The sequence below is a fragment of the Elephas maximus genome, chromosome 26 (genome assembly GCF_024166365.1).
Source record: "Elephas maximus indicus isolate mEleMax1 chromosome 26, mEleMax1 primary haplotype, whole genome shotgun sequence".
NCBI classification, from domain to species: Eukaryota; Metazoa; Chordata; class Mammalia; order Proboscidea; family Elephantidae; genus Elephas; species Elephas maximus.
In genome coordinates, this window is record NC_064844.1 from 26,991,095 (window position 1) to 27,013,477 (window position 22,383).

General features: G+C 37.6%; 1 protein-coding gene across 2 annotated transcripts in view; it reads left to right on the forward strand.

Moving 5' to 3' along the window:
- PRKD3 (protein kinase D3) overlaps positions 1–22,383 on the forward strand; it is a 105,479-nt gene that overhangs the window by 45,314 nt on the left and 37,782 nt on the right. For both annotated transcript variants that reach the window (XM_049870608.1, XM_049870609.1), the window contains exons 5-8: positions 2,450–2,607; positions 13,689–13,881; positions 17,312–17,389; positions 20,295–20,478. In XM_049870608.1, coding sequence (XP_049726565.1) covers positions 2,450–2,607; positions 13,689–13,881; positions 17,312–17,389; positions 20,295–20,478 — 613 coding nt within the window. The remainder of the gene's footprint in view (positions 1–2,449; positions 2,608–13,688; positions 13,882–17,311; positions 17,390–20,294; positions 20,479–22,383) is intronic.

Consider the following 22,383-nt stretch of genomic DNA (forward strand, 5'->3'; position numbering starts at 1 on the left):
GTGACCCCGTAGGGCAGAGTAGAACTGCTTCATAGGGTTTCCAAGGCAGTAATCTTCATGGGAGCAGATTGCTAGGTCTTTCTCCCATGGAGTGGCTGGTGGATTTGAACCACTGACCTTTAGATTCTCAGCCGAGCACTTAACCACTGCTCCACCAGGGCTTCTTTAAATGAGGTCAGTATGGGTAAAATAAGGAGCGCTGGTGGTGCAAAGGTTAAAGCGTTTGGCCACTAACCAAAAGGTCGGTGATTTGAATCCTCCAGTTGCTCTGTGGGAGAAAAGACCTAGAGATCTGCTCCTGTAAAGATTACATACAGTCTTGGGAATCCTGTAAAGCAGCTCTCTTATGTCCTATAAGGTCACTGTGAGTAGAAATTGACTTGGCAGCACACAGCAACAACAACACGGGTAAAATACTTGGCACAAAGTAGTTGCTCAATAAATATTAATTCCTTTATGTTTTTATAATCTTAAAAAAAATCAGTCTTTCATATACAACGGAGTAAGTTGTGATTCTTGAGATTCATAAGATCACCACATTTCTATCTTAAAATCTGAGTGTTACTAGAGAGAAAGTAAGGCTTTTCATTAACATTTCCATTATGATTTTGCTTTATAGGCAGTGGAAGACAAGTTGTAGTGAGTATGTAAAGTTAATTTGTAATAACTTACAGAGTTTCAAGATTTAAGATTACACATTTCAAAGTGGGCAAAAGTGACATGTTCTAATCTAAAAACTTTGAACACTTTATATCTTGCTGTGCTCACCCTTGATCAGGGTGTCTGAGCCACCCATGAGTGGAGCAGAAACAGTCCTTTCACTAGTGTTGGTTCTAAAGGTTGACCTTTCAGATTTACGGAATTCCTAAGCTGGAAAGGTATTGGAGACTGGCTTTAAAAAAATATTTATGGAAGGAAGGACTTTGGAAATAGAGTTGGTAAACTATAATTAGATAACACCTGTTCCAGGTACTGCTAGACATCTTATTTAATCTTCATTATAAACCTGGAAGAAAGGTATTTTACCAGTAAAGAAACTGAGTCTCAGCCAAGGCAAGTGGTTTATATAAGGTCTCATAACTACTAAAGAGGCAGAGAGAGTATTTGAACCCGTGTCTATCTAGTTTATCGTCATCATCATTATAGTTAACATTTATTGAGTATTTACTGTATGCCAAGAACTGTGCTAAGAACTTTACATGAATTAGTCACTTAATTCCTTAACAAAAACACTGAGGTACTTCCTGTTACTCCCATTTTATTAATTAAGAAATTGGAGAAAAAGAGAGGTTAAATGACTTGTCCAAGGTCACCTAGCTACTAAGTAGAGCCAGGATTTGAACCCAGTTAGTCTGAGTCCAGAGCCTGTCACTGGAGAATGTACTAGGCACCATGCCAAATGATAAACATACTTTCTTATCCAAGTCTCACAGTAATGCAGTAGGTATTGCCAGCACTGTTTTACACAAAAGAATATTTCTATGTTGATTTATATTTCTTTTAGTTTACATTTATAAATGTTATGAAATGATGCATTTGAAATGTTAGCTACTGTTGTTTTCACAAACTCTTCTTGCAGCCATATAGGAGCTGGGTACCTTGGAAGTTATCAGATAGAGGTAAAATAGTTTACAAGAAGCTACTCGTTGATGCTTTGGATTAAGAAATTCTTTAATACGTTGTCACTTCTCCCGTTACAGAGACAATAAGGCTGTTTGTATGAATTGCTTGGACAATTTTAAAAAATACATGCAGGGACTCCGCCTTAGAATACTTAGTTAGAATCTCTGGAGGTAGGACCCAAGTGCACACCTCTGATTAAAACAGTCCTTGAAGGTGGCGGTCTATAGCCTTTCTTGTGAAAATAAATGTTTCGGGCTTTGGGGACCATATCATCTCTGTTGCGGTTACAGCACACTGCTATTGTACTGTGAAAGCAGCCATAAACAATACATAAACAAATGAGCCTGGGTGTGTTCTAATAAATCTTTATTTGTGGACACTGAAATTTGAATTTTATATAATTTTCACATGTGACAGGAGGGATTTGGTCCACAGGCTCCAGTTTGCTGACCAGTGCTTTAAGCGAGTGGTTCTCACACTTCACTGTGCTTCAGAATCACCTGGTGGGCTTTTCAAAACACAAATGGCTGGGCCCCATCCCCAGAGTTTCTGATTGTGTAGCTCTGAGGTGGAGCCCAATGATTTACTTTTCTAACAGGTTATTAGCTGATATCTTAGAGACCACACTTGAAGAACCACTGCTCTAAGCTAATTAACCTTTCTAAATAAACCTTTCTACGCATTTTCCTATAATTCTTGGAGTTCTCCATTAGGGTACATATTGCTGCCAGACAAAATAAATGAAAAGCACCTATTTTTTATGTATCACACTTACATGGTAAACTTTTTAAATTTTACCTGCTTTTACCTTTTGAAATATATTTAGGCTGTGGATTAAATTATCATAAACGATGTGCCTTCAAGATTCCAAATAATTGTAGTGGAGTAAGAAAGAGACGTCTATCAAATGTATCGCTGCCAGGACCTGGCCTCTCAGTTCCAAGACCCCTACAGACTGAATGTGCAGTCCCTTCCAGTGAGGAGGTATGTATTACAAGGTAATCAAAGGACATTTAGCTAGTTTTTCCTTGTATTTCTATAGGGTATATGACATCATTCTGAATGGTAAGTTACATACTAAAGAATAGGAACTTTCCTACACTGAAGAAACTTAAAATGTAATAGCGGAGACAGAGCTTACCAGTAATAATGAATTGCATTTAGTATACCTTGGGATCGCATTATTTGCCACTTGGACCTCTTCAGTAGCCTCCTAACTAGGTATCTCAGCTTCTGGCCTCTTCACTTCATCTTATGGACTGTAACCAGATCAAATTTCCCAATACTTATCTCTGATTATGTCACTAAACCAAACCAAACCACTGCATGGAGTTGATCCCAACTCATAGCAACCCTGTAGGATAGAGTAGAACTGCCCCATAGGGTTTCCAAGACTGTAACCTTTATGGAAGTAGACCGCCAAACTTTTTATTCCATGGTGCGTGTGTGTGTGTGTGTGTGTGTGTGTGTGTATATATATATATATATATGGAAACCCTGGTGGCATAGTGGTTAAGTGACCAAAGGGTCAGCAGTTCGAATCCACCAGGCACTCCTTGGAAACTCTATGGGGCAGTTCTACTCTGTCCTATAGGGTCGCTATGAGTCAGAATCGACTCCATGGCACTGGATTTGGTTTTTTTGGTATATATATATACAGATGAGACCGTTGAGACTCAGGTTACAGGACTTGTCTGAAGTCACAGAGTAAATTCATAAAGGATATTAGAATTAAAAACTCAGATTTCGTTATTCTTAAGTCAATAATTTTTTTTTGTTTTCCTAATAAGCCATAACCTTCAAGGATGATGAAAGAAATAACTCCCTTGTGTATTTGATCATACTAGCTAGCCATAACTGGAATCCTTGGGTGGTACAAACAGTTAACACATTTGGCTGCTAACTGAAAGTTTGGAGATTCTAGTCCACCCACAGGTACCTTGGAAGAAAGGCCTGGTGATCTACTTCCCCAAAATCAGCCATTGAAAACCCTATGGAGCACAGTTCTACTCTGACACACCTGATGTCACCCTGAGTCCGAATCAACTAGACAGCAACTAGTTTTTTACTGGATGTGACAAATCAGGTGGCTGCTACAGCTAGAGTCCCCAGAGTAGTTCCTTGCATACGTAGTCTCTATCATGGCCCTAATCCCCTGATTGCAGAAGGCCCTGACCCAAAGGTAGTCACTAATGGGCAGTTGGTGTAAGAAGGGGCCTGGTATGAAAGCTCTGCCTTACAGGGGTATCCTTATAGTCATTGTATTGATGATGACTGGCTAAATCAATCTTACTCCCTCTTGTGTGTTTTGACATTGAGACAAACCAGAATGGTAGAGGCAGGAGCAAGAGAAGGAGAGCGGTTGAGTCATCTTTAGAATAGGAACAGAGATAAGGAAAGGCCTACAATACTTAATTCTGGTTCCCACTGGCTACTTTCTTAGCTTTGCAGAATCACAGTAGTGTTCCGTTTTGCTTTTGTTCCGTGTAAGGTGCTCGCTGTGTGCCCACATGGAGGAAGGGGAAGTCAGACTAGAGTAGGACCTTGGACAGTTGACGAAAACGAAATTAGTGTAGATTTTAGCATTCTTTGTACTTCTTTAAAGATCATTTTACTTTAGATAAAGTTTTACAGAGCAGATTAGTTTCTCATTAAACAATTAACACACGTATTGTTTTGTGACATCAGTCGCCAACCCAACTACATGTCAACATTCTCCTCCTCTCGACCTGGGTTTCCATATTACCAGCTTTCCTGTCCCTTCCTGACTACTTGTCCCTGTCCCTGAGCTCCTGTGCCCATTTAGTCTTGTTTTATGGGCCTGTCTAATCTTTGGCTGAACAATGTACCTCAGGAGTGACTTCAGTACTGAGTTAAAAGGGTATCAGGGGGCCATACTCTTAGGGTTTCTCCAGTCTCTGTCAGACCATGAAGCCTGGTCTTTTTTTGTGAGTTATAATTTTGTTTTGCAATTTTCTCCAGCTCTGCTCCGACCCTCTTTTATGATCCCTATCAGAGCAGCCGGTGGTGGTAGCTGGGTTCCATCTAGTTGTACTAGAGTCAGTCTGGTGGAGGATGTGGTAGCTGTGGTCCATTAGTCCTTGGGACTAACCTTTTCCTTGGGTCTTTGATTTTCTTCATTCTCCCTTGCTCTTGAAGGGGTGGAACCAGTGGAATGTCTTAGATGGCCACTTACAAGCCTTTAAGACCCCAGATACTACTCACTAAAGTAGGATGTAGAACATTTTCTTTATAAACTTTGTTATGCCAGTTGAGCTAGATGTCTCCCAAGACCATGGTCCCCAGCTCTCAGCCCAATAATTAGGTCCCTCAGGGAATTTGGATGTGTCTATGGAGCTTCGATGACCTTGCCTTGTACAAGTTGTGCTGACTTCCCCAGAATTGTGTACTGTCTTAACCTTTACCAAAATTACCACTTATCTATTGTCTAGTGTTTTTCCCTCCCCTCTCTCAAGGAACTGTCAAAGATTGTTTCTCTCTGTGTGTAAACCTTTTCATGAGTTTTTATAATAGTGGTCTCCTATTGACTTATACGGAGCATAATGCCACCCGGATTCATCCACCTAGTAAGATGTTTCACAGATTCATCATTGCTCTTTATTGTTGGGTATATTCTATTGTGTGAATGTACCATAGTTTGTTTATCCATTCATCTGTTGATGTGCACTTAGGTTGCTTCCATCTTTTTGCTGTTGTGAATAATGCTGCTCTGAACATGGGTGTACATATGTCTGTTCGCGTGATGGCTCTTATATCTGTAGGATATATTCCTATGAATGGAATTGCTGGATCATATGGTATTTTTATTTCTAGCTTTGTACCATTTTACATTCCCACCGGCAGTGCATGAGAGTTCTAAGCTCCCCGCAACCTCTCTAACATGTTATTTTCTTTTTGATTCATGCCAGTTATATTGCAGTGAGATGGTATCTTATTGTAGCTTTGATTTGCATTTCTCTAGTTGCTAGTGATCATGAGCATTTACTCATGTGTCTGTTAGCTGCCTGAATGTCTTCTTTGGTGAACTGTCCATATCCTTTGCTCATTTTTTAATTGGATTATTTGTCTTTTGTAGTGTTTGGATTTTCCTACAGATTTTGGAGATTAGACTTCTGTCGGATTTGTCATAGCCAAATTTTTTTTCCCAGTCTGTAGGTTCTCTTTTTACTCTTTTGGTGAAGTCTTTTGATGAGCATAAATGCTTAATTTTTAGAAGATCCTAATTATCTATCTTATTTTCAGGTGTTGTGTATTGTCAGTTATGGTTTGTATGCTATTTATGCTGTGTATTTGGGCCTCTAATATTGACCCTTTTTTTTTTTCCTGTGATCTTTATAGCTTTTAGTTTTGTTTACATTTTTAATCCATTTTGAATTAGTGTTTGTGTAAGGTATGAGGTACGGGTCCTGTTGTTGTTTTTTACAGATGGACATCCCGTTTTTCCAGCACCATTTGTCAAAAAGACTGTCTTTTCCCCATTTAATGGACTTTGGGCCTTTGTCGAAGATCAGGCAACCATAGAGGGATGGATTTACCTCTGGATTCTGTTCCGTTGGTCAATGTGTCTGTCATTGTACCAGTACCAGGCTGTTGAGACTACCATAGCTGTATAGCAGGTTCTGAAGTTAGGTAGTGCAAGTCCTCCTAGTTTATTCTTTTAATCCAGTAGTGCTTTACTTATTCCAGGGCCTCTTTCCTTTCCATATACCAAAAAAACCAAACCCACTGCTGTCGAGTTGATTCCAACTCATAGCAACCCTATAGGACAGAGTAGAACTGCCCCATAGAGTTTCCATGGAATGCCTGGCGGATTTGAACTGCCGACCTCTTGGTTAGCAGCCATAGCACTCAACCACTACGCCACCAGGGTTTCTCCTTTCCATATAGAGTTAACAATTAGTTCTTCTATCTCGTTAAAGAATGCTGTTGGTATTTGGGTCGGGATTGCGTTGGATTGTTTTGTGTAGAATTGACATTTTTAAAATGTTCAGTCTACCTATCCATGAGCATGGTTTGTTTTTCCATTTATGTAGGTCTCATTTGGTTTCTTGCAGTAGTATTTTGTAGTTTTCTCTGTACAGGTCTTTTACATCCCTGGTTAGATTTATTCCTAAGTATTTTACTTTTTTAGGGGCTATTATAAATTTTTTTTTTATTATAAATGGTATTGCTTTCCTGGTTTCCTTTTCGTAGTTCTTCTTTATTGGTGTATAGGAATCCAAGTGATTTTTGTATATTTATCTTGTATCCTGCTGCTCTGCTGAATCTTTCTATTAGTTACAGTAGTTTTCTTATGCAGTCCTTTGGGTGTCCTGTGTATAGTATCATATCATCCACAAACAGATAGTTTTACTTCTTCCTTACCAATTTAGATGCCCTTTATTTCTTTTACTTGCCTTATTGCTCTAGCTAGGACTTCAGCACAATGTTAAATAGAAGTGTTGCTAAAGGGTATCCTTGTCTCGTTCCGGTTCTCAGGGAGAATGGTTTCAGCCTCTCTCTGTTGAGAATGATGTTGGCTGTTGGTTTTGCATAGATGCCAATCATTATGTTGAGGAATTTCCCTTCTATGACCATTTTATTTCTATCAGGAGTTTCTATCAGGAGTGGGCACTGGACTTAATCAAATGCCTTTTCTGCATCAATTGAGATGATCATGTGCTTCTTTTATGTGGTAGATTACATTGTTTGATTTTCTAATGTTGAACCGTCATTGTACAACTGGTATGACTCTCACTTGGTAATGGTGCATTATTTTTTGATACAATGCTGAATTCTACTGGCTAGAATTTTGTTGAGAATTTTTACATCTATATCCATGAGTGATATTGTTCTGTAATTTTCTTTTTTTGTGGTGTCTTTGCCTAGTTTTGATATCAGGATTATTCTGGCTTCATAGGATGAATTCAGAAGTATCCTTTCCTTTTCCATGTCCTGAAATAGTTTGAGTAGTACTGGTGCAAGCTGTTCTCTGAATGTTTGGTAGAATTCTCCAGTGAAGCCATCTGGGCCAGGGGGTTTTTTTGTAGGAGTTTTTTTTAGTCCTTTTCAATCTCTTGTAATGGGTCTGTTCAAATTTTCTACCTCAGTTTGTGTTAGTTTATATGTAGTGTGTTTGTAGAAATTTGTCTATTTCCTCTAGTTTTTCAAATTTATTGGAGTATAGTTTTTCATAATACTCTGTCATGATCCTTTTTATTTCAGTTGGGTATGTTTGTAATGTCCCCCATTTTGCTTTTTATTTGGGTTACCTTTGTCCTGTCTTGTTTTTCTCCTGTCAGTTTGGCCAAGGTTTTGTTGATTTTGTTGTACTTCTCAAAGAAGCAACTTTTAGTTTTGTTGATTTTTTTTTTGTATTGTTTTTCTGTTCTCTGTTTCTTTTATTTCTGCTCTAATCTTTGTTATTTCCTTTTTCCTAGTGACTGCAGGCTTCTTTTGCTGTTCTCTATCTGTTTGAGTTGATAGCTAACGTTTTGATTTTGTCTGTTTCATCTTTTTTGATGTGTGTATCTATTGCTATAAATTGACCTCTGAACACTGCCTTTGCTAGGTCCCAGAGGTTTTGGTATGATGTGTTTTCATTCTTGTTTGATTCTAGGAATTTTTTTATTCCATCTTTGATTTCTTCTATTACTCAGTGGTTTTTAAGCAAGGCGTTATTCAGTTTCCAAGTATTTGATTTTTTTTTTTCTTCCTGTTATTTCTGCTTTTACGGTGTTGTGATCAGAGAAGCTGCTTTGAATTATCTCAGTATTTTGGATGTTATTGAGGGTTGCTTTGTGACCTAAGACATGGTCTGTTCTGGAGAACGTTCCATGCATGTTGGAAAAGAATGCGTACTTTACTGCTGTTGCGTGCATATATATGTCTGTGACATCAAGTTGGCAGATTGTGGCCTTTAGATCTTATGTATCTTTGTCGAGTTTCTTTTTAGATGTTCTGTCCTTTACTGAGAATGGTGTGTTGAAGTCTACTATTATTGTGGAACTGTCAGTTTCTCTTTTCAGTGCTGTTAGAGTTTATTTTATGTATCTTAGAGCCTGTCATGGGGTGTGTGGATATTTATTATGGTTATGTACTCATGGTGGATTGTCCCTTTAATCATTATATAATGCCCTTCTTTGTGTTTTATGTTAGATTTTGTCTTAAAGTCTGTTTTATCTGAGATTAGTATTGCCACTCTTGCTCTTTTTTGGTTGCCGTTTGCTTGACATATTTTTTTCCATCCTTTGATTTTTATCATATTTATGTCTTTGTTTCTAAGGTGTGTCTTCTATAGGCAACATATTGATGTGTCCTGTTTTTTTGTTTGTTTTTGGTTTTTTTAAATCCATTCTGTCATGCTGTCTCTTTATGGATGCATTTAAACCATTTACGTTCAGTGTGATTATTGATAGGTGTGAGTTTATTGCTATCTTTTTGTGGTGCTTTTTTTGTAGTGCCGACATTTTCTTTGTTCCTCTTACACTTCTGTGCTGAATTCCTTTTGTTTGTGGGCTTTTTTTTTTTTTCCATTGCTTTCGGTTTTATAGATTTGGGTTTACTGAGACTTTTTTTTTTTCTTTATTTTGGTGAGTAGGTTTGTTAACTTCCTTTGTGAGTACCTTGAGATTTACCCCAGTCTTCATAAATTTAAACTAGTATTTTATACTTGGTAATGCCTTGGTTTCTTCTCCATTTGAAAGTTCTATAACTACACTGTTTATTCCCTCTTTTATTGTTCTGACATTGTTGTCATATACAAACTGACCTCTCTGGTTTCCTGTCTTAAATTTTTTAGTTTTGTTTTATTCTTGAGAATTTATATCTAGATTGGTATCTGGCTGATGCTGTCTTATGTGCTAAATTTCAGGTCGTTGTCTGATGTTGTTGGTTCTCTAACCAAGGGACTCCTTTGAATAATTCTTGTAAGTTTGGTTTGGTTTTTACATATTGCCTTAGTTTCTGTTCATCTGGAAATGTTCTTATTTCACCATCATATTTGAGCAAGAGTTTTGTAGGATATGTTCTTAGTTGGCAGTTTTTTCTTTCAGGATTTTATGTATGTCGTCCCATTACATTCTTACCTGCATGGTTTCTGCCAGGTAATCAGAGCTTAGTCTTATTGTTTTCCCTTTGTATGTGGCTTTTCATTTTTCTTGAGCTGATGTCAGTGTTCTTTCTTTGTCTTTGGTTTTAACGAGTGTGATTATGATATTTTTCAGTGTTTTTCTTTTGAGGTTCTTTAAGCTGCTTCGATGGTTGGCTTTTCGTCTTTCATGATATTGGGGAAGTTTCCTGTTAGCAAAACTTTAGTGATCCTCTCTGTTTCCTGTTTTCTCCCCCTATTCTGGAACTTTGATCACAGGCGAATCTTTGCTTTTGGTTATATCCCACATCATTCTCAGTTTTTCTTTGTTTTTCTCCATTCTTTTCTCTGATTTTTCATCAAACAACGTGGTATCCAAGGATTTGTCTTCAGTTCCGCTGATCCTGTCTTCCATTGTTTGAAATTTGCTCCTGAAACCTTCTATTGTGCTGTCCATTTCTGAAATCTTGTTGTTTATCTTTCAGATTTCTAATTGCTGTTTTTATATGATTTCTGCTTATTTATTTTGATATTTTGTTTCTGTATTCGTTTCCTGAATTCTTCCATTGTTTTGTCTGTCTTTTCCATGATTTTGTGTATTTTTCCTTATTTTTGTCTGCATTTTCCTTCATCTGTTGAAGAACCCTGAATATTAGAGTTTTCAGTTCGCTATCAGGTAATTCTACTACCTTTTCTTCTACCAGAAGGTCATCTGATGTTTTATTTTGGTCACTTTGCAGAGCCATCCTCTCCTGTCTTTTTATATTTTTTGATATTCTCTGCTGTCTCCAGGACATTCAGGAATTATTCATTTATTCATTATAGATTTGATTGGTTCATCCTGCTTTTTTCTTTCATTTGGTTATGTTGAGACAGGAGGACAGGATGTGTTTTGTTGCTTACTTCCCTGTGGGCACAATACATCTCACCATCTTGTCCAGGTGGGCAGGGCCAGTCACTCAGCTATGGTGCAGCCTGGCAGTGCAGCAGAGGTGGAGGGTCAGGCATGGGCAGCTTGTGGCATAAACTGGGTGCAGTGAAGCAGGGCTGGGGGGCATTGCAGGCCAGTGCCCAGGGGACCACGTGAGTATCACCCGGGGGCACACAGTGCAGATAAAAAAACAAACCCATTGCCGTCGAGTCGATTCCGACTCATAGCAACACTATAGGACAGAATAGAACAGCCCCATAGAGTTTTCAAGGAATGCCTGGTGGATTCGAACTGCCGACCTTTTGGTTAGCAGCCATAGCACTTAACCACTACACCACCAGGGTTTCCATGGTGCAGATAGGCAGGAGGAAAAGGAGAGGGTGTGATGTGCAGAGCTAAGTGGGTGGGTAAAGGAAGAGAGAAACAAAAGCAAAAAATGATGTAAAAAAATTAAAATTAAAAAAGTAAATAAAATGGCAGTGCAGTAGGATTTGGCAGGTGGGGGTGGGGCAGACCTGGCAAGGCTGTATGTTGTTGGCTCTCTAGCCCAGCAGTATGGCTCAGACTGTCCTGAAGTGGCATGGGTGGTGCACAGAGCTAGATGGATGGGAGAAAGGAAAGGAAGGAGGGAGAAGAAACCAACAAACAAGTAAAAAGAAAATAATAATAATAGAAACAACAAAAAAAATGTATGTATATGGTGGTGGGAGAGCCAGCCATTGAGGATGGGACAGAATTGGGTTTGTGGGAAGCTGATGTCTTTCTTGCCAGGTGGCACAGCACAGCCCATCAGGAAGGGGCGGAAGCAATGTAGGGCCTAGATGGGAGGGAGAAGGAAAAGGAGAAGGGGACAATAAAAAATAAATATGGCGCTAAGGGAGCCAGCCTGTGGGGGCGGTGCAGACTTGGGGAGGCCATGTGCCAGAGGCTCTCCAGCTGAGCAGTACAACACAGCCCACCAAGAAGTTAAGGGCAGTGTACAGGGCTGAATGGATGGGAAAAATGAAAGGAAGGGAGAGAGAAAAAACTATAACAAACAAAAACAACCAGGGAGCTGGTCATTGATGGTGGTGCAGCATGGCCGCTGGGTGGGCAGGAAGAAGAAGCAAGGAAAAGAGGGGAAGAAACAGAAAAAAAGAAAGAAAAGAACAAAGCAAACGTACAAAAAAATCACAACCCGTCAAGAAGGAGAGATGATGCACACAGTGCTAGCTGGGCAGGAGAAAGGAAAGGAAGGAAGGGAGAGAGAGAGAGAAGCAACAACAACAACAAAAATATCAAAGAACAAAAAACAACAAGCAAAAAAATGGCACTGAAGGGGGCAAGGCAGCCTTGGCGGCAGTGAGCTGGTGTCTCTCTGGCCGAGCAACCGTGGCCTGTTGGAAAGTGGTGAAGGCTGCATAGAGGGAAAATGGGTGGGGGTGGGGAAGTGTGTATCCCTGGTTATCAGGTTCTCTGTCTCCTGCTGGGAGCTCTGTGGAGTTGCCTTTTGATACTCCCTGTGTGCGTTCTTTGGTGGCTGTAGTCCAAGATGGCGAATCTGGCCACGTTAGCTGGTAGGGGACCTGCACTCTGTAGCTCTCCTCAGTTTCTTACTCCATTCAGTGCTTGATCAAGTTCTTTATTCCTACGTTTGGTGCTTAGAGTTCCAGGATTGATGTTTGTATCTGTTTTACTTAATTTTTTGGTCTTTGCTGCAGAGGGACGGCACAGTGCTCTGTCTGTGGTGCCATGTTGGCACTACTTCCTCTATGTACTTTTCTTTAATTAAACAGTGTCACAATTAGTTTTAGAAAATTTCTGGCTACACCTTAGTAAGAAACTGTTGATCTGTGGCTATATTTGTGTTCTTTATGTAGTGCTCATCTTTATTCATTTATTTTGTTTTTCTCTTCCTTTACTTCCTCTTGGTCTCCTGCGTGCCCCCATCCCCCACCCCCAGTCCCAGCTTCCCCTTCTCCCTTACACTTCTTTGTTTCTTGGTTTCTTCTTGCTTCTTTTACTTCCATTGGTTGAACATGTCAGTGTAGCATGAACATTATCTATAACTTCTTACTAGTTGTAGAAGGCATCTAAAAGATCCCGGGACCTCAGTTCTGGCAGTGAAAATGCAAACGGCTACAACACAGTACATCTAGGTAGTAGTTAGGTATTTCGATTTTGTGGTTGAGCACACGAACTATTTTTTATTTATTTTGTTTCTATAAACAGTATAATTCCAAGCGTATAATAATCACTGAGTGCTTGCTGAATGAGTAGAATGAGCCACAATACAGTGACCTATGATTGAATTTAATTATTCCTTTTGTATAGAAAGGGCCATAGTTATAAAAATCCAGTTCTCTCTTCAGCTATAAAAACGTTTTTAATTAATTCTTGCATTAGTATTCCTTCTTTTTCACGTGGGGGAAAAAATCCCAAACAACTGGAAGATACTTAAAATGTCAACGTACTTCTTAAAGCACAATTACTAGAGCTAAAGTTATTAGTTTACAATGACTAATATACAAAATAACTAGTTATAAAATACAAAATAACTAGTATACAAAAATAAGTTATATATCTGTAATTTATATCATCAATTAAAATTTTTACATGTATATTTTAATCTTTGTTAAATCTGAAATATTTTCAAGACATCATGTTTAGTAGTACAACATGAACAGCGACAGTGTTTCCTGGATTTATTTATTTTCCTATGGTTAATTCTTTGGTCAGGTTTTTGAAGGGATTTGAACATCTGTTGTGAATTAATTTTAAGGTTTTTGCATTTTATTTTTTAAATGATATATGTGTCTATCAAACAATAGTTTGTCAGTGAATGTGTGTGCAGATGAAAGTATCTTAGTTTTGTTTTTAAGTGTAAAAAATGCTGTACTTTTCTCCTTTAAGGATTGGTAAGTTAAGCTTCCAAAGGAAACTGCTGAGAGCCACATTTTTACATTTTTGGCTATAGAATTCCAGGTACATGATTCTTGTAGTCAAGCCCTGCTCAAAATACTTCACCTTCAATATTGACTTAAACTTACGAAAATTATGTTTTAGTCACATGTTCATCAAGAGCCAAGTAAGAGAATTCCTTCTTGGAGTGGTCGCCCAATCTGGATGGAAAAGATGGTGATGTGCAGAGTGAAAGTTCCACACACATTTGCTGTTCACTCTTATACCCGTCCCACAATCTGTCAATACTGCAAGCGGTTACTGAAAGGCCTCTTCCGTCAAGGAATGCAGTGTAAAGGTAGGAGTGGGTATTTCCCTTATGTAAAATTCATGTCTATTTTCATTAGCAAATAGAAGTTTAAAATACTTGTATTTCAGAAGCTTTAGCCAAATAAGTTGTTCTTATAGTCTTTAATATACAAAAAAGATGTATATATATATATATATGCACATATATATACATCTTATTTGTATATTAAGTGGTAGTGGGTTATATATGTACATGCATATATGTGTGTATCTATATATGTATATGCATATATGTATATATACTAATAACTACTAATAATACCTGCATTGTAAGTACTTTGTGGCAAGGCCTAGGCTAAAAAACACTTTACTCTTAATCTTCACAACTGTATATGAGAAATATACTTTTGCTAGTAGCAATAGCAGTAGTTTTCCATTTTAGAAGAGAGGAGACTAAGGCATAGAGAGATTAAGTAACTTGCTCTGAATCACATAGTGATTTGCATTTATGAGACATGTCTGCTTAACTTGCATGTTCAACACTTGCCAGTAAGGAACAGCTAGTAAGCAACTAAGCTGATATTTGAGCTTAAGTCGTTGTAGTTCCGGAGCTAGACACTACCCACAATGGAAATAATGCTTTCCTCTTTTCATTAAGCATTCAGGCACACACACATGTAAATATGCTGCAAGGGTTTCATTGCGGTTTTAATTACATAGCTAGGAGACTTGTACAAAAACTATTATTCTAGAGAATCATCACCCTGCAGTAGGTAGACTGTTAGTAGAACCCACTGAAATTATAAAAGGAACCCAGCACACTAAGTACATACCAGTACTAACTCAGCACACTATCATAGTGTTTCAAAAATATCTCTTAATAAAACATGAATTTTATAGAATAATTGAATAAATTTTTCCTTATAATTATGTAATATTTTTATGCTTTTTAAAGATGATATTATCTTTTTGTCTTGTATCTTTTTCTCAACAATGCTGTACAACAGAGTATTACTAGTCACTGAGCCAGGGTAAGGTATAAGTAGTCTGAGTGTAGTATCCTTTTTTCATGTGATTAATTTATTATAACTGTTCTTGGTGCCACCAAAACCAAACCCACCACCATCGAGTCGATTCCAACTCATAGCGACCCTATAGGACAGAGTGGAACTGCCCCATAGAGTTTCCAAGGAGAGCCTGGTGGATTCAAACTGCTGACCTCTTGGTTAGCAGCCGTAGCGCTGAACCACTACGCCACCAGGGTTTCTGTTCTTGGTACAGTACTCTTTATATAGTAGAGTATTTATGGAATTGAGTTATCAGGTTATCTACATAGAACATTAGATTTGAGACTTTTGCAACAATGAATCCTTGTTTACAACCCAGAATAGGATAATTAGTATAAGAAAAGCTTTCTTGACAGTATATGACAGCATATGAGAAAAGTGAACAGGTGATACATACAGTTGTTGTCAGGTATTTAACCATCAGGTGTAATTGAATGTTGAAATTATATTTCAGCAGCTTGCTTTTGGGTATGAGTTAATATATAAATTAATACTTTAAAATATCAATATGAAAGTTACTGGCAAGCAGCCACTAAAAACTGTTTTGGGAGAGAACGTTAATAACAGATGTAAAATTCTAGCCAACAGGTCGGTCTTCGTAAAGGTAGTAAACGGTGCAGCTCTGCTGAACAGAAAAGAAACACTATAAAACTGTATGCAGAAGAGCACAATATTTTGTAGAGGAACTAAAATAAATATGTGTATTAATGAATTTTGAAGTGAAGCCAGTTAACTCTGCCACTGGGTATTAGTTTAACTTCTTAATCCTCTGGTAGAATAATGTTTTGTGCTTATATTAGTTCAGAAAATGGTAGGTTGTATTTCTTGTATAGGTAAGCTGTTTCAGTTATCAGTCAAAAACAGTCATTTATGTCAGCAACCCCTGTATTGTTATAGTATAAATTGATAATTAAAAAGCAAAATAGTCATCGTTTTCATATACTTGTCAACCTAAGAATAAAGAAAAAAAATAATTAGATAACACAAAACAGTTATACTGGATCATTTGAAAGAATATACAGTTCTAAGAACAGCTGTTCATTCATCTGTTCATGTATCTGTTTGTTTTCTACTTTGTTCCATAAAATCTTCAAGGTAACTTGAAAGCATATGTAAGATACAAGAAAGCATAGACAAATAAGACATGGGTAAGAGTAGAAATGCCTGCCATTAGAACTTATAAACTTGCTTCAGGTGGACCACAAATTTGGCTTTAAATTTTTAAAGGGAAAAGAGAAACCTTGTAGTTCTCACAATTTTCAAAGCTCATGAGGTTTAAAAAAAAAAAATCAGTTTTTAAGAGATATGCAAGATATTGATATTGTATATTGTATATGAGTTTTCCCTATGGCTACTTATTAAAAAGGACAGTATCCTATAATGCAAATTTTTATAATAGACCAAATTATTAATTTCATGATGCTTTTTCTTTTGACCTTCAGCATGTGCTTGGCACTATACCCAAGATTTCCTTGACTCACAGGTGTTAAAAAAGCATTCTAAGTCAAGACTCAGTTATTTTTACCCACTTACTGCTGCTAGATGTATTTCAGAGGTTGTATTAGACAATAGTGACAACAGTGGGTCTCAGTTTTAGCATCACCTAAAGGGCTTATTAAAACATAGATTTCTGGGCCCACTCCCAGAATTTCTGGTATAGTTATTCTGAGTGGGGGCCCAAAAGTTTGTATTTCTAGTGAGTTCCCAAGTGAGCTGATACTGCTGGTCTGGGGATCACACTTTGAGACCCACTGAGTTACACAGTAGTATTGAACAGATCATACCTGACACTGATCTGCACGGCTGTCAACTCGAAGGTTCTTACAGGCTGAAGAGAACCATAATGTAAAAATAGGAGACCTTGTGCTTGAGAAGCTAATGCCTTCATCACAGGGTTGTATGTGAAAGCCCTCATTAGATTCCTGATAAATGTTTATTGAATCGCAGTCTCTTTCCTGCATCTGCATCAGGTCTTAATACTTAGAAATTGAAAGTAAGTGCCTAAGATATGTTGAATAGAAATTTAATCAGCCTAAGAAACTCTTAAGGGGGATATGGAAAAAGGAATATGAGGTAAGAGAAGGAAACATGGAACAGCCAGCTACTTTGTGGCATAGTATTATGCAAATGGTCTTGACCTTATTTTACGGATGAAGAATCTGAGACCTGACAGGGAGAGGGTTAGGTGACTTGTAGAAGGTTAAACAACTACGAAAAGATGATAACAGAATTTGAGACCCGACCTTTAGTCCAAGACCTTAGTTCTTAGTAAAAGGAAGACTTTGTTATTATTTTATTATCATCATTAGTAATAACGAAAATAATACTCCCTCAGTGATTGAAAGAAAGACCGTATCTGACATTGCCTAACTTTTTGGACAAATCAATATTTCTATCTTATTTTTATTTTAGATTGCAAATTCAACTGCCATAAACGCTGTGCATCTAAAGTACCAAGAGACTGCCTTGGAGAGGTTACTTTCAATGGAGGTAAAATTCTTTTTCTTAATTTCTATAAATGATCAGACAAGGTTGCAGTTCTTTTGCATAAGGTTATATTTGCATATTTTATTTTGTTTTTTAACTTCAGCTAAGTTTCCTTTCGGATTTAATAATCAAGCAAAATACAGAGGTCAGTGATGATGTACTTAAAGAAATTTTATTGTGGGAAAATACGTATATAACAAAGTCATTTTAACCATTTTTAACTGTACAGTTTAGTAACATTAATTACATTCACTGTGTTGGGTAATGGTATACTTTCATAAGTAATTGTGCCTTCCCGTCTTTCCTCTAGCCACCTACCACTTTGTAGTCTAATACGTGCTAACATAGCTAGTGGTGCTGCATACATTCTTTCATCTTTAGAGATGAAAGGACTTGTTTTAAAGCCCTGCTGTTATCCCTGTTCTTTTATAGTTTGACCATTTATTGGGTGCTTGACACGTAAACCTAAGAACAACTTTTTGAAGTAAGTACTATTGTTATGTCTGCTCACAGGCCACTAAACTGAGGCATACCCACCCACCCATGAAAATGTTAAATAACTTGCCCACAAAATACAGCCAATAAGTGGTGGAGCTGGGAATTGAACCTGTATGGTCTGACTCCTTAGTCCATAATCATTAGAACACATGTACTGCCTCACCATCTCTTTCTCTATTGAATAAACATTTCTCTATCAGATAAACATTTCTCTATCAAATAAACATTTCCTCTCTTTGACCATTATTTTCTCTTCAAGATAATAGTAAGCAAAGTGATTACCCTTTTTTGGAAGGAAAGAGTAGTGACTAAATTCTCAGCATAATTTTGAATGGAAGTGGTTCTGTAGGAGGAAAAGCAGAAAGAATGAAACTACTCTAGAATATAATGTTTTCCCTTATGACGTGTTTTCTATTTAATACCACTGACAGTGTGATTGGATTTTTCTTTTCAGTTAATCTGAATTAGTACGGGTTTTTTTATACAAGTAAATTCTTCTCTAGATTTATAGTTCATGTATTTGTATTTTTGTACTACCTTTCATACAATATGAGTCAGAATCAACTCGACGGCAGTGGGTTTGGTTTTGGTTTTTCATAAAAGGGACATGAACTAACAACTTACATTTATTTTAATGTGCCTTTCTCCGATTATTCTTGAGTTTGAGCATTTTTCCAATGTTTACTGGTTATTTAGGGTTGTTTTCTTCTCCCTCTCTTTAAATTGCTTGTTTAAACACTTTACCTAATTTTTTGTTCGTTTGGTTTGTCAGAGTTAATGGTAAGTCTGCATACTAACCCGTTGTCAGTTAAGCGTGTTAAAAATATCTTCCTCAGTCAGTAGCTTATCCTTTTTTTGTATGTTTATGTGACATTTTTATTGAGATATAATTTATATTTCACCCATTTAGTATATTCACAAAGCTGTGCAGCCACCACCACAATCTAATCTTGGAATATTTTCAACACCCCAAAAAGAAGCTCCATACTCAGGAGTAGTCACTCCCTCCCCATTTCACGCTTTCCCCCTGCCCCTGACAAACACTAATCTACTTTCTGTCTCTATGGATTTGCCTTTTCTAAACATTTCATATAAACAATATTATATAACGTGGGCTTTTGTGGTTTCTTTACTTAGCATAATGTTTTCAAGGTTCATTCGTGTTGTAGCACATACAAATACTTCATTCTTTTATATCAACAAACAATATTCCTCTGTGTGGCTATACTCCATTTTGTTTATCCATTCATCAGTTGATGGACATTTGAGTTGTTTCTACTTTGGGGCTATTGTGAAAAATACTGCTATGAACACTCAAGTACAAGTTTTTGTGTGGGCATATGTTTTCATTTTTCTTGAATACGTATACCTAGGAGTAGAATTGCTGGGTCATATGGTAACTGTATGTTTAACATTTTGGGGAACTGCAAACCTGTTTTCCAAAGCAGATACAGCATTTTACACTTCCACCAGTAATCTATAAGGGTTTCAGTTTCTCCATATCCTCATTAACACTTGTTATTGTCTGCCTTTTTTATTATAGCCGTCCTAGTTGGTGTGAATTATCGTGGTTTTGGTTTGTATTTCCATGATAGCTAATGATGTTGAGCATATTTTTATATGGTTATTAGATATTTGTATATCTTCTTTGGAGAAATATCTATTCAGATCCTTTTTACCCAATTGAAATTGGGTTATTTATCTTTTTATTACTGAGTTGTAAGACTTCTTTAAATATTCTGGATATAAGTCTCTTATCTGATAGATGATTTGCAAATATTTTCTCCCATTCTGTGGGCTCTCTTTTTACTTTCTTATGGTATCATTTTCAGCACAAAAATATTTAATTGTAATAAACCCCACTTTGTTTATTTTTCTTTTATCACATGCTTTTGGTGTCATGTCTCAGAAGACTTTGCCTAACTAAAGCTCACAAAGTTTACTTCTAAATTTTCTTCTAGGGGCTTTATACTTTTGACTCCTACACAGGTCTTTGATCCATTTTTGAGTTAATTTTCCTTGGACCCAAAGAAGGAATCCAACTTCATTCTTTTACATGTGGATATCCAGTTGTCACAGCAGCATTTTTTGAGAAAACTTTTTTCCACATTGAATTGTCTTGACATCCTTGTTGAAAATCAATTGACTATAAATATAAAAGTGGTGGCTTATCTTTTAACTTTGCTTATAATATCTTTTATCATACAGAAATTTAAAATTCTAATGTAATCAAATTAATCTTCTGCCTTATGATTTGTACATTTTTTACTTTTTTAATAAATACCTTCTTATCCTGAATCATAAAGATATTTTAAGAATTTTAAAACTTATATTTAATAAACTGCCTCTGTTTAAATATGGTAATATTCCATTAATATAAAACTCTGAAATTCATTTCAAACCTTGCTAGAACCTTCCAGTCTGGGAACAGATACGGACACACCGATGGACATTGACAGTAGTGATATAAACAGTGATGGTAGTCGGGGCTTGGATGACACAGAAGAGCCATCTCCTCCAGAAGATAAAATGTTCTTCCTAGATCCATCTGATCTTGACATAGAAAAAGATGAAGAAGCTGTTAAAACAATCAGGTAACACATGTGTATGTATTGTAAGCTACTTCCAAATGTAGGGTCTGTCCAGGAGTTCCATTAAGAAAGAAAAAGCCTGTCTCTAGAAGTGGAACCTTAAATTTAATTTAAAATCTAATTGTAGCTAATTCTTTCATATGCGCAGCAATGTTTCTGAAATAAATCATATCGCTCTTGACATGCTCTCAAGATGTGAAGGTATGAGAACCCTTTAAAAAAAAAAAAATGCTTTATATAACTGTAGTTCAGATATACTACCTAGTTGTGGAGCAGCCACTACAAGGTGCCAGTATTGAACCATCCGTTAATTAACCCTTTCAAGACCCCAGTACTTTCTCTTGTAAAAATTTTTTTGAAATTGTGTTTTCAGTAAAGGAAGGCGTGCTGAATCAAGGAGTCTTTCTGACTTTATGATATGCAATATGGATTTTGAGACGTATTTTGTGGGGAACGTATGTCCGAGAGAATGCACCAAAATATGACCCCCTTATTTATAGGACGGCAGTGTCCCAGTGATAATTGAAGGTACCAGTTGGTTACATTGGTCACCTCTGGTTTTCCACCTATGGGACGTGCGCGCGCGCGCACACACACACACACACACACACACACACACAAAAACCAAACCCACCAGGGCTCCTTAGCTATCATACTCGAAGCCATAAATATGCTTACAAGGCTTATCTAGCTGTACAGGAAACAAAAGTTTGACCCAGTCACACTTCCTAAATTCACTGCCTCATATATAAGCCTTCTGTCTTAGCGAATTTCCGCCTGAGAACATCTCTTTGGTTTTTCATTGTTACACAAGCCCCTATGGGAGGGCAGCAGATATTTTTAGTGGGAAAAGTAGCCTCTGAAGAAATCTGAGAGCCCAGAAATGTTTGTGGGAAGCTTCTAGCCAATAGGCATGAGAGGGCAACCAGTTTCTTCACATCTGTAGGTTATTTGATGGTAGAAACAGTAGTAAGAATACATTCCTGAGAATGTTGTACTGAAGATGGTGGTGATGAATCTGGGGGCAGTTTTCATATTGCCACAGTTAATCTAAATATTACCACTGTGTTAAAATGCTGTTGGACTATAAAACTATCTTAAATATCCCCCTAGTGGCATGATGGTTAAATGCTTGGCTGCTAACTAAAAGGTCATTGGTTCAAACCCACCAGCTGCTCCAAGGTAGAAATGAACTGGTGATGTGCTACCATAAAAGATTACAGCCAAGAAGGGTAAGACAGTACACAATACTGAGGAAGCCCCATAGACACATCCGAACTCCCTGAGGAACCAGATTGCTGGGCTGAGGGCTGTGGAGACCATGGTCTTGGGGAACATCTCGCTCAATTGGCATAACATAGTTTATAAAGAAAATGTTCTACATTCTACTTTGGTGAGTTGCATCTGTGGTCTTAAAAGCCTATGAGCAGCCATCTAAGATACTTCACTGGTCTCACCCCTTCAGGAGCAAGGAAGAATGAAGAAAACTAAGGATACAAGGGAAAGATTAGTCCAAAGGACTAATGGACCACAACTACCACAGCCTCCACCAGACTGAGTCCAGTACAACTAGATGGTGCCCAGCTACCACCATTCAGTGCTCTGACAGGGATCACAATAGAGGGTCCCGGACAGAGCTGGAGAAAAATGTAGAACAATATTCTAACTCACAAAAAAAGACCAGACTTACTGGCCTGACAGAGACTGGAGAAACCCTGAGAGTATGGCCCCCGGGCACCCTTATAGCTCAGTAATGAAGTCATTCCTGAAGTTCACCCCTTCAGCCAAAGATTAGACAGGCACACAAAACAAAATGAGACTAAAGGGGCACACCAGCTCAAGGGGAAGGACTAGAAGGCAGGAGGGGACAGGAAGGCTGGTAATAGGGAACCTAAGGTCGAGAAGGGA